This window comes from Choloepus didactylus, chromosome 8 (assembly GCF_015220235.1).
Source record: "Choloepus didactylus isolate mChoDid1 chromosome 8, mChoDid1.pri, whole genome shotgun sequence".
Classification (NCBI taxonomy): domain Eukaryota; kingdom Metazoa; phylum Chordata; class Mammalia; order Pilosa; family Megalonychidae; genus Choloepus; species Choloepus didactylus.
Window position 1 is genome coordinate 33,482,325 of NC_051314.1, and position 14,843 is coordinate 33,497,167.

General features: G+C 36.5%; 1 protein-coding gene across 2 annotated transcripts in view; it reads left to right on the plus strand.

Moving 5' to 3' along the window:
- Window positions 1–14,843, plus strand: part of LTA4H (leukotriene A4 hydrolase) — a 34,068-nt gene that overhangs the window by 9,072 nt on the left and 10,153 nt on the right. For both annotated transcript variants that reach the window (XM_037846442.1, XM_037846441.1), the window contains exons 4-15: window positions 1,864–1,932; window positions 2,930–3,034; window positions 3,981–4,033; window positions 6,074–6,146; window positions 6,400–6,540; window positions 7,370–7,393; window positions 7,765–7,835; window positions 8,259–8,370; window positions 8,970–9,114; window positions 10,125–10,228; window positions 10,673–10,743; window positions 14,583–14,637. In XM_037846442.1, coding sequence (XP_037702370.1) covers window positions 1,864–1,932; window positions 2,930–3,034; window positions 3,981–4,033; window positions 6,074–6,146; window positions 6,400–6,540; window positions 7,370–7,393; window positions 7,765–7,835; window positions 8,259–8,370; window positions 8,970–9,114; window positions 10,125–10,228; window positions 10,673–10,743; window positions 14,583–14,637 — 1,023 coding nt within the window. The remainder of the gene's footprint in view (window positions 1–1,863; window positions 1,933–2,929; window positions 3,035–3,980; window positions 4,034–6,073; window positions 6,147–6,399; window positions 6,541–7,369; window positions 7,394–7,764; window positions 7,836–8,258; window positions 8,371–8,969; window positions 9,115–10,124; window positions 10,229–10,672; window positions 10,744–14,582; window positions 14,638–14,843) is intronic.

Genomic DNA, 14,843 nt, shown 5'->3' on the forward strand with positions numbered 1-14,843 from the left:
GCACCCCTAACTCCAGCAATGTGGAAGAGATAACTATATAGTGAATTTAACCTTAAAATTATATAATTTAAACCATTTCTGTTCAAAACTAAAGATAAAGAGCCATATGATTAGAGGCAATCTGTCATAGGGATAAGTAGTATCAATCTGTCTTCTGAAAGAGAAAAGACCTAATTTTGTTAGTAATTCAATAAATTACAATGAAAGGAACTCACTTCATCAAACATTTACTATATTTCCGAGCTTTACGGCAGGTACTTTGCATATTTAATCCTTCAGTAGTCCTGTGTGATGGATGTATTAGGCTCAAATTTGAATGTAAGTCTAAGAAAAAGGAAGCAATATTAGTTATGTTTTTTTTTTTTATTGTCAATCAAAATAGCTCAATCTAAGAAGCCCTTAATTCATTAATCTGGAAGAGATGTCATGTTCTTGGCAAGAATGTATATATTGTGTGCTCTTTCTGTCTTGATCTGATTTTCAGCCTTGTTTTCTTATACAGTATCCATAAGCTAAATTTGGCATAGAATGTAGGATTCTTGAATCATGTATATGTGAATTTTGAGTATATTATTCTGTTTCTGATTGACAGAAGTGTTTGAAATATAGGAACGTGAGTTCAATTAAATTGAATTATTACAGTTGATAGGAAACATGTAGATGTGAGTTTGTGTGACGACTTTGCTTTTGGTTGTTCTGTATGCATATTTGCCTGGATTTGGTCTCATACAGTGACGTACATATGAGAACCCTTTGGCATTGCAGTCGCCTGATTGGGGGCCATTTAGGAACTCTAGAGGCATGGTCCTGGAACCCTGTTTGGGAGAGAGAACCAGGTAGTCCTACTAGTCTGACTTAATCCAACTAGAGACCATTCAGGAGCCCACACCCATGGGGAATCTTCTAGATCTGAAGTGAAAAGGGGCTAGAATTTGGAGTTTTAAAAGAAGTTTGTGTCCGAATGAAGTATGCCTAGGATTTCTGAACGCTTCAGAGAAGGGTGTCAGTATCAGTATCCCGTTAAGCTTAGTAAACTCTTTATCAATGAGCCTCTGGTTCCATTGCTCACCAGCAATATGCAAAACTTATTTCTAGGCAGTCCAGGTTATGGATTCTTAGGTGCCCTGGCTATTCTTGATTCAACCAATGTTTACGACAGATTGATGTGGAAGCAGAGAAACCCTTTGCATATTGTATGGATGAGTATGTCTAGACAGGATTGACAAAGATCATTCTTGCTCTTTTCCTTTTCTTCCTTGTTTTTAGTTTCAAAGTTTGCCACAAGATTGAGAACATCCAGACTATAGCAGTACTTCTCAAGCCGTGCTGCTCAGAACACTGGTGTCCCATTATATATTAATAACTAATGCAAAAAAAGTGGGTTTCATGTTAAAATAACTGTGAGAAATCAGACAGGTTCCTTTGCTGTGGGTCTTTCAGAGCCCTCAGAAGGCTGATGGGCCTAGTGACCCTCCAAGCCAGGGAAGTAGTATGCTATGGTTCTCAAATTTATTTGACTAAAGAGCCCTTTTTTCTCTGGGTTCCTAAGAGCTCCTTCTTGGGCACTCCTGTTTTTCAGAGAACAGAGTAGGAAACACTGCTTAGCAGTTTGCTTTGTGCTACAACTGTTTGCTTCATGCTGCAATTGAAATGTGAGGCTTGAATCATACATTAAAGTGGAAAATCAGATTTTTTTAATCCGTAATTCACCTTTTGCTTCTTTAAAAGATCCCAAGAAATGTGAGAAGTAATCTTTATTTTTCAAAAGAACATATCTAAGAATAAAACTTCACTTCTAATGTGTTCTTAATGTCTTGATTTATAAGAAAGGGGAATAGCTATTTCCTTTTCTTTCCTGCCCAGGCCATCCACTGCAGAGCAGTTCTTCCTTGCCAGGACACTCCTTCTGTGAAATTAACCTACAGTGCAGAGGTAAATATCACAAATTCTTAACTGAATGCCATTTTATAACCATGTGGCTTGAGCAGATCATATGACCTCACAACCACAGTTGTCTCATCTATAAAATATTTCATGGCCTAAATGAAGGGAAGAGGTTAAACCAAGTTATTTCCTGAATGCTTTTAGCTCTGGGATCTGTGGTGATTGTGACACCAGTCCTGGAGTTCCTAATTCTGTGCCCACCTCAGTAACAGCTTTGAGTCTCTAGCCAAGCAAACAGAGCGTAAAAATCTGGCACTTACTGCAGTACATGTGTGCCAAATCATTAATACTCAGAGGTTAGTACTTTATTCTGGCATTTATTAGAAATGCAGCTTTCAGAATCATGGGGCTAGAATTGGAATGCACAGTTAAATGACCATATGGTTTGTCCCGTAAGGATCTTTTCCATATGAGTTTCCAGAGAAAATAATTTCACAGTTTTAGGTTGTCACAGTCATTACCCTTAAAAAGTTCTTCTATTTGTAACTCCAAGTGTATATTTCAAGTATAAAATTGTTCCCTGACCTACAGTGAGTACAACACACTCTGGGCAAGGGCTGTGGGGAGGAGCAGGGGTGGTGTTCCCATTGCCAAGCACAGTGCTGGGCTCTTCCTTTCTCCTGGCATCAAATCTATGAAGTGTTACCCTCAGTCGATGGGGAAGCTAAAGTCCAGGGAGGTTGTTTTCCCAAGGCCATGCAGTAAGTAAGTGGCAGAGCTGGGATTTTAACCCAGTTTCTTCCAAAACTGCTCTTAATATGGATGGATAAATGGATAGATAGATATTTCACATTCATTTATAAAAAACCACTTTCGCATATTGCTGATTTGTTTACAAAACTGCTATATATAGGTACCCATTGAGTCCATAGTCTGTGCATTATACAATTTGTCAAGGAGGGAAAAATAGGTTACTTTACGTATGTATTTTAAGACATTTATAACCTTTTATTTACAACTGGGAATGACTGATCTTCTCGATTAGGTGTCTGTCCCTAAAGAACTGGTGGCTCTTATGAGTGCTATTCGTGATGGAGAAGCACCTGACCCAGAAGACCCGAGCAGGAAAATCTATAAATTCAGTCAAAAGGTAAGATCATAGTGTCTAGGTTTTTGTTTTAGTGGGTGCTGAGCTACAAATAGCTTGTACCCATCCAAAGAGCAAAATTGCTTTTGAAATATTTCAGAGTTAAAAAAAAAAAAATGCAATTCTTGTTTTTTGTTTTCCTCATTCTTTTTTCCTCCGTGCTTTTGAACAATTGTGTTTTACTTACAAGAGTGTTGCATTGGACAGGGAGATTGCTGGATAGGTATAGCAGGGAACTAGCACTGATTCCTGTTTTCTTTCATTCCAGGCAGGAGCAAGTTTCCTGTTTTTTTAACTTACCCTTTTACCTGCCCTGGTAGCATAGCGTGGGTATGTGGTTGTGTAGAGGAAGAGCTAACTTAGAGCAAAAAAAGTTTAAAAATTCCCTAGTTGGTAATTTAACTCGTATTTTGATCTTTAACAAATAGAGTATTTATTACAATTAACCTTCTTAACAGAACATTAAATGAGCCACAATGGACAATTTTGCTCCCATTCCAGCTTTTTTAAAATCCAGGAAGCTCACATAGCTTCGGCATCTACTTATTGCTGGATTATTTTTTTATGTCTCTGCAATACATCAGTAGTGGTTTAAAACATAAGAAAAAAAAACACAGTTGCCTTCTTAGACACTAATTTTTTTTTTTAACTGCTTAAAATGTTCCTTGTAATACTACGTGCAGTTATGTTTTTTACATGTCAGGAAGCTTTTCTTCCTGATGGAATTAAGGGAAATAGATGGTTTGAAATATTTTACAGAACAATTTTACAATTTTGAACTATTCGGCCCCTCAAAAATGACAGCTGTTTGAGAACAATAGAAAAGTCATCCATACTAACGGTTGGGAACTTACAAGGGAATTTACTTCATTTTAAATATGAATCGTCTTACTCTTTAACATTTTAAAAACACTAATGCAAGCATGTGTTGTTTATTTGTCCTCTTTAGGTTCCAATACCCTGCTACTTGATTGCTTTAGTTGTTGGCGCTTTAGAAAGCAGGTGAGTTTTTGAACAAATTTTGAGGTTTATGAAAAGATCAAATCTTAGGCATCTGAGCCTTTGTCAGGAATAATTGGTAGATCATTTGTGTATTCCTCAAAATATCAAACTGACAGCCCAAGAAAAACTCAAGTCTCATGAAATGTAAGTAAAAAAATTAAATTTAAGTTAAAAAATCTTTACCGGAAACCCCTTAGATTTTCCAATTACTGTAGAATGAGTGTGCTCGTACCTTTAGTTATAAATCTGAATTCTATTGTGAGCACAAACAAGTCACTTCTCATAACCTACGTGTCCTCATCCTTGAAATTTACAATATCTGCCTTTGCTACCTGATGGGGGGTTATGTAAAACAAATAAAATTTCATTTAAAAAAACATATTAAAGCACTTTGAAGCCTGTAGATATTACAAATATATAAGATATTTTCCTAAAAGTGTACTAATTGCTAGAGTGCCCTTCCTGCTTGATTTTAAGAATGTCTATAGTAATCAAGTTCTTTAAATTGCCAGAAATATGAAGATAGAGAAGTCAAGCAAACAGATTCAGATTCCAGCTCCAGTAGCTACTACCTACATCATTGGGCAATTACAACCTCTTTGGAGTTTTATTTTCTTCACCTGAAAAAGGAAAGGAAAAAAAAAGAGAGAATAATATGTACCTCAAAGGATTTATGTGAGGATTAACAGACCTAACATGTTAAAGCTTCTAGTTTAGTTCTGACCTATGAGAAGCACTCAGTCAGTGGTAATTGTTGCAATTATCAAGACGGCTGACAATTCTGAGCTCTATTATGTACCAAGTCCTGTGCATTATCTCATTGAATCCTCACAACTCCTCTCGGAGTACATACCATTGTTTTCCTATTTTACCAACAAAGAAACTGATGTTTACTGAGTTTTATTAACTTTCCCAGAATCAAACAGCAAGGAAGTGGCAATGCCAGGACCCAAACCTGGGCAGTCTGACTTCAGAGCCCATGCCATGCCCCGTAGATCCATGCTCCAGAACAGAAGCCGCTAACCACACGAGGCTGTTGAGCACTTGACATGTGGCTAATCCAAATGGGGATGCACCAAAGTGTATAATACACATTGGGTTTCCATGACTTAGTATGAATAAAAGAATGTAAAATGTTTCATTAATAAATTTTTATAATGATTACATGTGGAAATGATAATATTTTTATATATCAGGTTAAAAATATACTGTTAAAATTAATGTCATCTGCTTTTTGCTTTTTTAAAAATGTGGCTACTAGACAACTTAAAATTATAGTGTAGCTCACATTTGTGGCTCTCATTAAATTTGTACTGGAGAATGTTGGTTACCTTTGCAATTCACAGTGTGGTCTGTAGCTCAGTGGCTTTGGGAGTTAGTTAGAAATGCAAATTCTTGGGCCTGAACCAAGACCTACTAAATCAAAATTTGTATTTTGGCAAAATCCCCAGGTAATTGTATGCACATTAAATATTGAGAAGCACTGCTTTAGAAACCACTGCCCTTCCGGGGCAGGATACCAAGACAAAGTTTTGTTATTTGTGGTTGGTTTTGCATACATTTTTTAAAAATAAAACTGAGATGAAAATATATTTTTGAGTTGCAGCAGTATACAAGTGATAGAGAGTTCTACTCCTTCTTCCTCAAAGTGTTCAACCTTTAAGTACATAAAAAGTTTATTTCCACCCCTGTTCTAGAATAATCTTACTGAGCTGCAACTGAGTTTCCATGGTTATGAGACTGAGGATGGAAACTAGATCTCCAAAGGTCTTGGAAGAGCCAGTAAGCTAATCTTGGGAGCCAATTTATGTTTAGTCCCCATTTGACCCAGAATGCCTCCTTTTAGAGCTGCCTATCTACTGCTGCATATAAAACAGTAGGTTTGTATATCAGAGAAGCCATTGAACCTCATCCCTTTCCCCACAAACACAGGGTAAACCGTGTTCCACAGGGTGTGTATGCAGTAATTTAAATCCTTCTGAGAGCCAGGTGAATAGTTTGCCTTGAATTTCTCTTTTATTAAGCTTTCTAATTTTGCAGACAAATTGGCCCAAGAACATTGGTGTGGTCTGAGAAAGAGCAAGTGGAAAAGTCTGCTTATGAGTTTTCTGAGGTTGGTTATTTTTAATGATTATGGTAGGCAGTAGGGCTAAGATTTTGAGAGTGAAATGGAATCGTTTTAAGTGATGTGGCGAAAGAACCAAATATATCCTATTTTATGTGAATTTACAGTTGCTACATTCTTCAAATCATTTTCATTGAAAATAAGCATTAGCTTGAAACCTTCATAGAAAACAGTATATGCTCTTAATAAAATTTTTATGGTAATACTTAAGACAGTCAATATTTATGCATTAATTTTTCAGACTGAATCTATGCTTAGAATTGCCGAAGATCTGGGAGGACCGTATGTCTGGGGGCAGTATGATCTACTGGTCCTGCCGCCATCCTTCCCTTATGGTGGCATGGAGAATCCTTGCCTTACTTTTGTAACTCCCACTCTACTGGTAAGTGTCAATGTTTCTTCACTGGAAGTTAAGGTCTTCTAGAAAATGAACCTAGATATGAAGAACCATAGACTCCTAATAATCTAAAAACAAATCTTTTGTCTTGTTCATATAGCCCTTGTTTTCAATTGTGTTTTTTAGTTACTATCATCATCTCATTTTTCAAAAGAAAATAAATTGACTGTTTGGAGAAGAGAATAGTCAAGGTGTTTGGGAATGTTGGGGGCTGGGAGGGGCAGAGTACTGGGTAACAATGACCCATTGATGAATTATGTTTGCAGATGAAGAAACTACACCATTTGCACTTGGCCTATAGGTAATGGTTAACACACACACACACACACACACACACACACAACTCAGGGTATCCCATATACAAAAGGATTTAGGCCATATATTGCTCTATTTCATAATGTCTTTGTAAGCTACTTTAAATCCTTTCTAAAACCAACTGAATAATGGATTATCAACTAAATAAATAAAACAAGACACAGGAGACATAGGAAGAAACTTTTCTTAAATATACTGTGGATAATAAGGAGAGAAAGAAGCAGATGGATAAATAAGAATAGATATAAGAAACGGAAGAAGGAGAAATGTTTCTAGAAGTTAATTGAAGGCAAGTATACAGGCCTTCCCGATATTGGAAAAAATTCCTTAGGGTTAGAGAGAGAAAGAATTGTTCTATTTTTTTAGTCCTGCATTTTTTGTTTTGTTTTCACAATACTCTGTAAGGCCAGAATACCAGTTATTGACGTAGGCAGTTTTTTAGATATTGTCTGTAATTTGATTACTGAGATGCTAAGGTAATTTTCTTTTTGTGTTTTAGGCAGGTGATAAGTCACTCTCCAATGTAAGTTAAAGTTTCTTATTATAGTCTTCCTCTCAAGAAGTATTAAGTAACTGATTTTAAAATATCCATTATGTTGAACAATATCTTCAACAAGATATGGTTATAAAAGATAAGTTGGGGATTATTTTTTAATGGATTGATATATCCATTTAATTTAATATTATCTAAATATTTTTGTTTCTAAATATTTTCACTATGCCATACTATTTTTTGTCTTTGGCTAAGTTATAAATTTTTTGCTCTTGGAATATTTCCGCTAATGTTAAAAAAAAAAATGAAATAGCATGGAGTTGAAAGAACTAGAGTGCTTAAATAATAGATTATTTTAGGATAAAGTATTATACTTTACTACTAATCACTATTTCCTTTAGGTTATTGCACATGAAATATCTCATAGTTGGACAGGAAATCTAGTGACCAACAAAACCTGGGATCACTTTTGGTAACATTTTTAGGATTTCCTTGTTGGTTCTTGTTATTGATTGATTTTCTTGCCTGCCTTCCATCTCTCCTAATTGTTTGTGGGTGTATTTTGTTTTTCTATGTTATCACCTCTTTCGGCAATCGGGCTTTAATTCTATACTTACCAGAGTGTTAGGTATGTTGTAGGTACTCAGTCACATTTTATTTCCTGGCCATACAAAACCAGAACTATGGCTTCATTTTCCTGGCTGCCGTCTCTGGGCTGGGGATCCCATTGTGCTGACTCGCCTGCAGCGTTGCCACATGGGCAGCCTGCTTAGACTGTGGTGTTCTTGCTTTACAGTTTCTTTAACCTGTAGCAAAGCCAAAAAGAAAATGCCTTGGTGACTTAAATGCGTTTGCCTTTCAGCCATGTAAGTGTTCTGATTTTTCCTTTTTCCAGGTTAAATGAAGGACACACTGTATATTTGGAACGCCACATTTGTGGACGATTGTTTGGTGAAAAGTTCAGACATTTTCATGCTCTGGGAGGATGGGGAGAACTGCAGAATTCGGTAAATTAGTCATTTTCAAAAGGATTCATACAAAACCGCATTAACTGTTCATATATTTAGTTTGTAAAGCATCTATCTGAAGTAACAAGAAAGCCATGTTTACAGGGGTGGAACTGTGGAACTGAAGCAGATTGAGTTAAGTATAATACTCTTGATAAATACCATTTGAGTGAAGTATAATACTCTTGATAAATACCATTCAGTGCTCATGACCTGGTCTGAATTGGAAGCTAACGGGACCTCATTAGATCTTTTCTATTAATATTGTTGGTTACTCTGGATTTTATTTTATATACATAAGGCATTTCTAATTGCTCTTGCCTAAAAGTTGAATGTGTTCACCAGGCATGTAAACATTTTCCTCTTCTTTTATGAGAATAAAGCCTATTATTTGGCAAGAAATATCAGGGAACACTGTAAGTCTCCATTCCATTAATAGGCTTCCAGAAATATTTGCTGACATATCCTACTGTTTCCAGTCTCTATGTTTGTTCAAGTTCTAGACTCCCCTGGAAGTTAATGCCACTAAGTGACTATTTCCTTCTTCGCTTGTTTGCTTGGTGATACCTGTCTTCATATATGAACATTCTGTCTTTCAGGTAAAGACTTTTGGGGATACACATCCCTTCACCAAACTTGTGGTTGACCTGACGGATGTAGATCCTGATGTAGCATATTCTTCAGTTCCTTATGAGAAAGGCTTTGCTTTACTCTTTTATCTTGAACAGCTTCTTGGAGGACCAGGCAAGTAGTTGACATTTACTGATGTTTTTTTTTTCTTTTTGAGAGTAATCTAAATTATGAGGAAGAGGTTTAAGCTGCTGTTTTTGCTCTGTTTTATATTTCCAATTTGTTCTGTGTTTAGGTGCTGAAAAAAATCTACCTTTTTTTCTGTCACCTCTCTACTTAAAACCTTGAATAACAGCTCAGTTCTAAATTGTGCTGTTTGTCTTAGAAAAATTGCATCGGCATTTTAAAAATCAAAAATGTAGTACATACTCATTGAAAAAAATTGTATGGTACATAAGTTATAAGAGTAATGAGAGAGCCCCTCCACCCCTTTCCATTCCCATGGGTAACCACAGTTAGCAGTTTGGTGCTTATGGTTCCAGATCTCTTTGTGAGTGTTAAGTGAACAGACAGACAAATAAATATAATAGTTATTTTAATTTTAAAAAGGGATCGATCATACTGTATATATGTATGTGTTCTGCATTTTGTTATTTGTTACTCAACAATATTTTACATACATCCTTCCATATCAGTATAAGTACACCTATCTCACACTTTTGAAGGCAGTCATAATATTACATTATATGTGTGTGCTGAATTACATAATCTTCCCCTATTGATGAATGGTTAGGTATTCTCCTTTGTTGTTTACTGGGAATGCCCTCCATGAACTGGGCCCATTCTGCCTATCTGATCTTATTTTCCTCCTTTCTAGTCATGCTGGGACTATTGCTTTTAGAACTTGTTTTGTGCATCCCTTTTCTGTGTTTTCATTCTGTGTTATCGTGTGTTTAATTAGGATTTCCCTTCCTCCAAATTACATATATTCTTCAAGGCTCAAATTAAATCCTACCTCCTTTTTTTGAACAGTCTTTGACTCTTAAAGCTGTCATAGGATTTTGGTTTCTCTATTCTTTCAATGTTCTCTTTTCTCCTTGGTTAATAGCCCAATGCCGAGCACAAAAAAAATGCTAAATAATTAACTTTCCATTAATTTTTTCCCTTTTTTTTTAAACTCTTAGAGGTTTTCCTCGGATTTCTAAAGGCTTATGTTGAGAAATTTTCCTATAAGAGCATAACCACTGATGACTGGAAAGATTTCCTGTATTCCCACTTTAAAGAGAAGGTTGGATTTTAAAAGGTTTCTTCTTTTCATGCCAAAAACATCTTTATTTATTGGCTATTTGTTAGACTGATTTGAATTACTTATTAGTAGTCGTCTAGAATTTGTTTTAAGACTCCATCTTTCATTGTGGGTTTTTTTTTCCCGTTTAAAATGTAATCTCAACAACACGAACAATGTGTAGAATTTTCCTATTTCAGGAAGATCCACAATATCAATGTTTCAGAATTTCGCTTTTTATACCTACTTAATTTTCCTATTTTAATTATTTATCAGAACACTGCTGATTAATTTAAACTTATTTTAGAATAGAGGCCTAGACTTTTTCTTGACATGGCAATGCAGGCAAAATTGTAGATTTTAAGGACCTAAAAGCGTTTTTAGATTTTTTTTCCAACAGAAAAGTTTGTTCTATAGCAAACTGTGTCTTCCTCCCGCTGGTCACAGGTTGACGTTCTCAATCAAGTCGACTGGAACGCCTGGCTCTATGCTCCTGGACTGCCCCCCGTGAAGCCCAAGTGAGTACTCCCTTGCTAATGCATTCCTCCTCTGTTTCCTAAATCCTAGAGCCCCTCAAAATATCCAGCAGGAGTCTGTATCTTCCTTAAGCTGTTACTAGTTGGTAATTAGCTCTTAGGTGCTTGGATCTTAACCCTGAGGCCAAAAAAAATAATTTCCATGTTATTTATTTTAAATATAAATTAGTTCAATTCAAGGCAAATAGTTATTGAGTGCCTCCTTTGTGCATGAGGATGGTGGGAGACATAGGGAGGAGTAAGATATCATTCCTTCCTTTAAAACTTTTGCAATAAGAAAAAAATAAGAAAAGCTAACTTTTTATCAGTATTATATTAATCATTACATCAGTATTGCAAGTTGTTATATCCATTTCTGGAGAAAGAAACAGGCTTGGCTAGAACTTGAGGTTAGGAGTCTTCTAAGATTGAATTTCAGTGGTTGATTAAGGCAAAAGATAGTTGCAGGAAGGTAAGGAGTGGATAGGACTTTGGCCACTGTTATTGAAATTGAGGAAATCTGAATGAAAAGTGAGTTCTTAAAAGGTGTTTCTTTGATGTTACCACAACCAAGGATCCTTTTAGGGCCTTGGTTCATTCTAAATCCCGTTAAGATTGCTCCTGAGCAATACCAAATTGCTGGAGAAACCCTGGGAGCTTATATAAGCCCAGGGATCCTCTAAAGAGAGAGTGTCTTAGAAAATCCCAAACACAGAAAGTACTTGGATCCATTGCCACACAAACCTGGCATCCAGGTCCCTCTGATTTTTGTAGTGCCCTTGTCATTTGTACATATTTAAATATCTCTCAAAGTCATCCACTTCTCTCCACTTCCACCACCACCATTGTAGTTCAAGCTAACATCATCGTCACTTTTTCTTGGAAGGCTGCACTGGCATTCCAACTTTGTGTATTCATGTATTTGTTCTGGCCTCCCTCCCAGCCATTCTTCACATTAATGCTAGAATAAATCTTCAAAACCACAAAGGTGTCATGTAATCTCCATGCTTAAAAACATTCACTGGCATCCCCTTGCTCTTAGGCTGAGACAGAACCCTTTACTGGGGACTGCATGACCCCCGACACTTGAATTCTCTTTGCTTCAGTCAGACTGGCAGTTTGGGAGATTTGTAAGCTCTCCATACTTACTCTGAACATAGTTCCTGGACGTGTTGTTCACTCGACCTAGAATACTCATTACCTAGTTAACTCCAATTTCAGTTCAGGAACCACCTCCTCATGGAAGCCCTTCTTGATCTCTCTGAGCAGGACAAACCTTATTAATATAGGGCTTCATAGTGGTTGCCACAGTAGTAATTTTACTTTTATTCGTGTGATTATTAAAATCTTTCTCCTTCAGCATTTCATGCTGTTTGCATGTGGAGTGTTCACAGCTTACCTTTAAAGCTTATATATAGTAGCCATCACAGGGAGTGGTGATTAAAAACCCAAGTTGACCTGGATCCTTCTCCGCCAGAGGATGCACAGGCTTTAGTTTAGAATATATCTGAATGGATTTTGCATGTCAAGCATTTGTTCTTTTTCTGGCCTATGTTGTCTTGTAAAAATTATGAACCCCAAGAAATCCTCTACTAGTTAAATATTTTTAAACCATGCAGCTTTATTACTCTCCTCTCCAAAGAATGTAGCTTGAAATTTTCTCATTTTAGTAGTGGCAGCTGCACCTGTTCATTGTATTCCTAATAATGCAGTGTGAAATTGAAGGAGCCTAACTTCTTAAAAAACAAAATAAATCAGTCATCATACTGTGATTCAAAATATGGAAATACAGAGGAACGAAACAAAATAAATCAGTCATCATACTGTGATTCAAAACATGGAAATACAGAGGAACGAGTGGTGGCACAGGCACGAGTGGGTTCAGTCCATGTGAATGAAGCAAACTGAGGAATCACAGGGACGTATCTTGCATTCTTGCTGCACATTTGCTGTTGAGCACATATTTCTTACCGACCTTTGGTTTTCTTTAGCTGTGTTCAAAATACCTTCTGGAACCAATAATGCCCTGTGTTTTCAAGTGTCTAAAATCTCGAGATCTGAAGAAAGTAAAGCAATGTACACTGGGCTTTCTAAAAGCCGTACTTGAGAACATTTCCCTGAGTGGGCTAGGGCCTTGAGGAGCCTGTTTTTCAGCAAATTCAGCAGGAGAAATGCGTGCAGTGTTTCAGTCTGTTTTGTATTTAACATCGTCATTAAAAATGCTAAGATGCAGTATCATTCATGTTGAAGTGGGAAAAATGCAGAATTGTATTTCCCTTTATATGATTCCTTAAGAAATGTGTTTTTAAAATGTGTGTTCTAAATGTTTTTTTATTCTGTATTACTATTTTGGTCATGTGGCTCTCGTGATTTTCAATGTACCAGATTTATCAGCTCCTTCAAATGTGGGGATGAGAAGCTCCGGAATTACAGCAAGATTTTTGTTCCGTGAGCGCAGTACTGCATCATTAACATTTTTAATGGTATGGATTTTATACCATTTATGTATGTTTGCAGATATTATTATTATATGTTTTTAAATGAGCATTTTTTATCCTAAGTTTCATATATTTGCAAATATATTTTTTTCATAAATTTCAAAACCAAGTTTTAGCAATGCCCCCCCCCCCCCCAAATTTTTTTTTCTCCATTATACTAAAAGCATCTTGACAGCTGGGTTCATATATCACTGCTTTTCTTAGGACCTTGCCTTAAAGAAGAGTTGATTCCCCTCCATTGACTAACCCTTACCTGGTTGCTTTAATCAGGATTTTTTAGGATATCAAGAAACAGAGACCAACTTATGAAATCAATGCTAAATAATGTTCTAGTTAAAGGTGGTAGGGAATTTATTGCATGAGCCGTCAAAGACTTTTGCTCCCACTTGGTTTTGAGGGCAAACACAAAAGATTTTACCTGCAGTCCACAGCCTAAATTCGTAACAATAATCCAGCAGCTTCAAATGAGGGAGTGGCTTTGACCCTTTGATTATCTGCCCTAAGGCACAAACAGGGAGTCTCGGGTGACACCCGTCACAGCCTCTCCAAGGCAGAGTCAGTGGTAACTTATAGTCAAAACTTCATTTAAGCACTGAGGGGCAGGTACCCTCTTTTCTCTAATGGAAGCATTTGACAGTGAGTAAGCATGATTTATGGGCAAAAATGAATGTTTTACAGAATCTTAAATGCATTGCCTGTTCTCTTCCATTGTTGCAAAATGTAATACTTTATTTTCTAAGTTGAACACACACAAATCTTTCTGTAACTTGCTTTGCTTAACAGTCACAGGTTCATTAATTTCACTTTCTTCTGAAAAGAAAGAAACGAAATCATCACATGATTTCAGAGTCTCCCAAGGGTCTCCTGCGACACATTATACCTGGAGCATCTGGAGCAGTGCCTGCCTCTTAGCAGGTGCTCACAGATGTGTTGGATGATTAGGTGGTTAGATGGTTGGCACGACAAGATGTCAAATCCATGAGCAATGGCTCCATGTTATTCTTTATTGTTGCCCCAAGTGCCTGAAACTTCCTGCCATATAGTAAACACTAAATATGCTCAGTTCACTCCCAACCTGCTTGAGCATATGATGATCTTTTGAGATGTTTAGGCATTCTCTCAGGACAGTCAGGCTTTTTTCATTAATTTGATATCCACATGAATCAGAGTTCTTTGATTATGCCAGTAATAAAAGTCAGGTAGAAGATTTCCTATTTCTGTCACTTTACAGTTCTATGCCTTTATTTACAGAGAACTTTGCAATTAAATGTGCTCTGTAAAGTTTCAAATTGTATTTATGCATTTTTATAAAATTTAATCTTGGATATTTTTCCATCTTTGCAGTTACGATATGACTCTGACAAATGCATGCATTGCCCTAAGTCAAAGATGGATTACTGTGAGTAGTAATGTGTGATTTTTTACTCCTTTTTGAATTGTACACATATGTCTCTATTCATGAAGTTGAAGAGTAGGGGGAGGGAGTACTTTACTCATGAACAGTTGTATGTGGAAAGGCTATTTGTAAGTCAAGTTTGTCCAAGGTGATATCATACCAGCCCTGATGTGTAAAGTTAAGTTTCATGGGGGAAAAATGTTGATGGC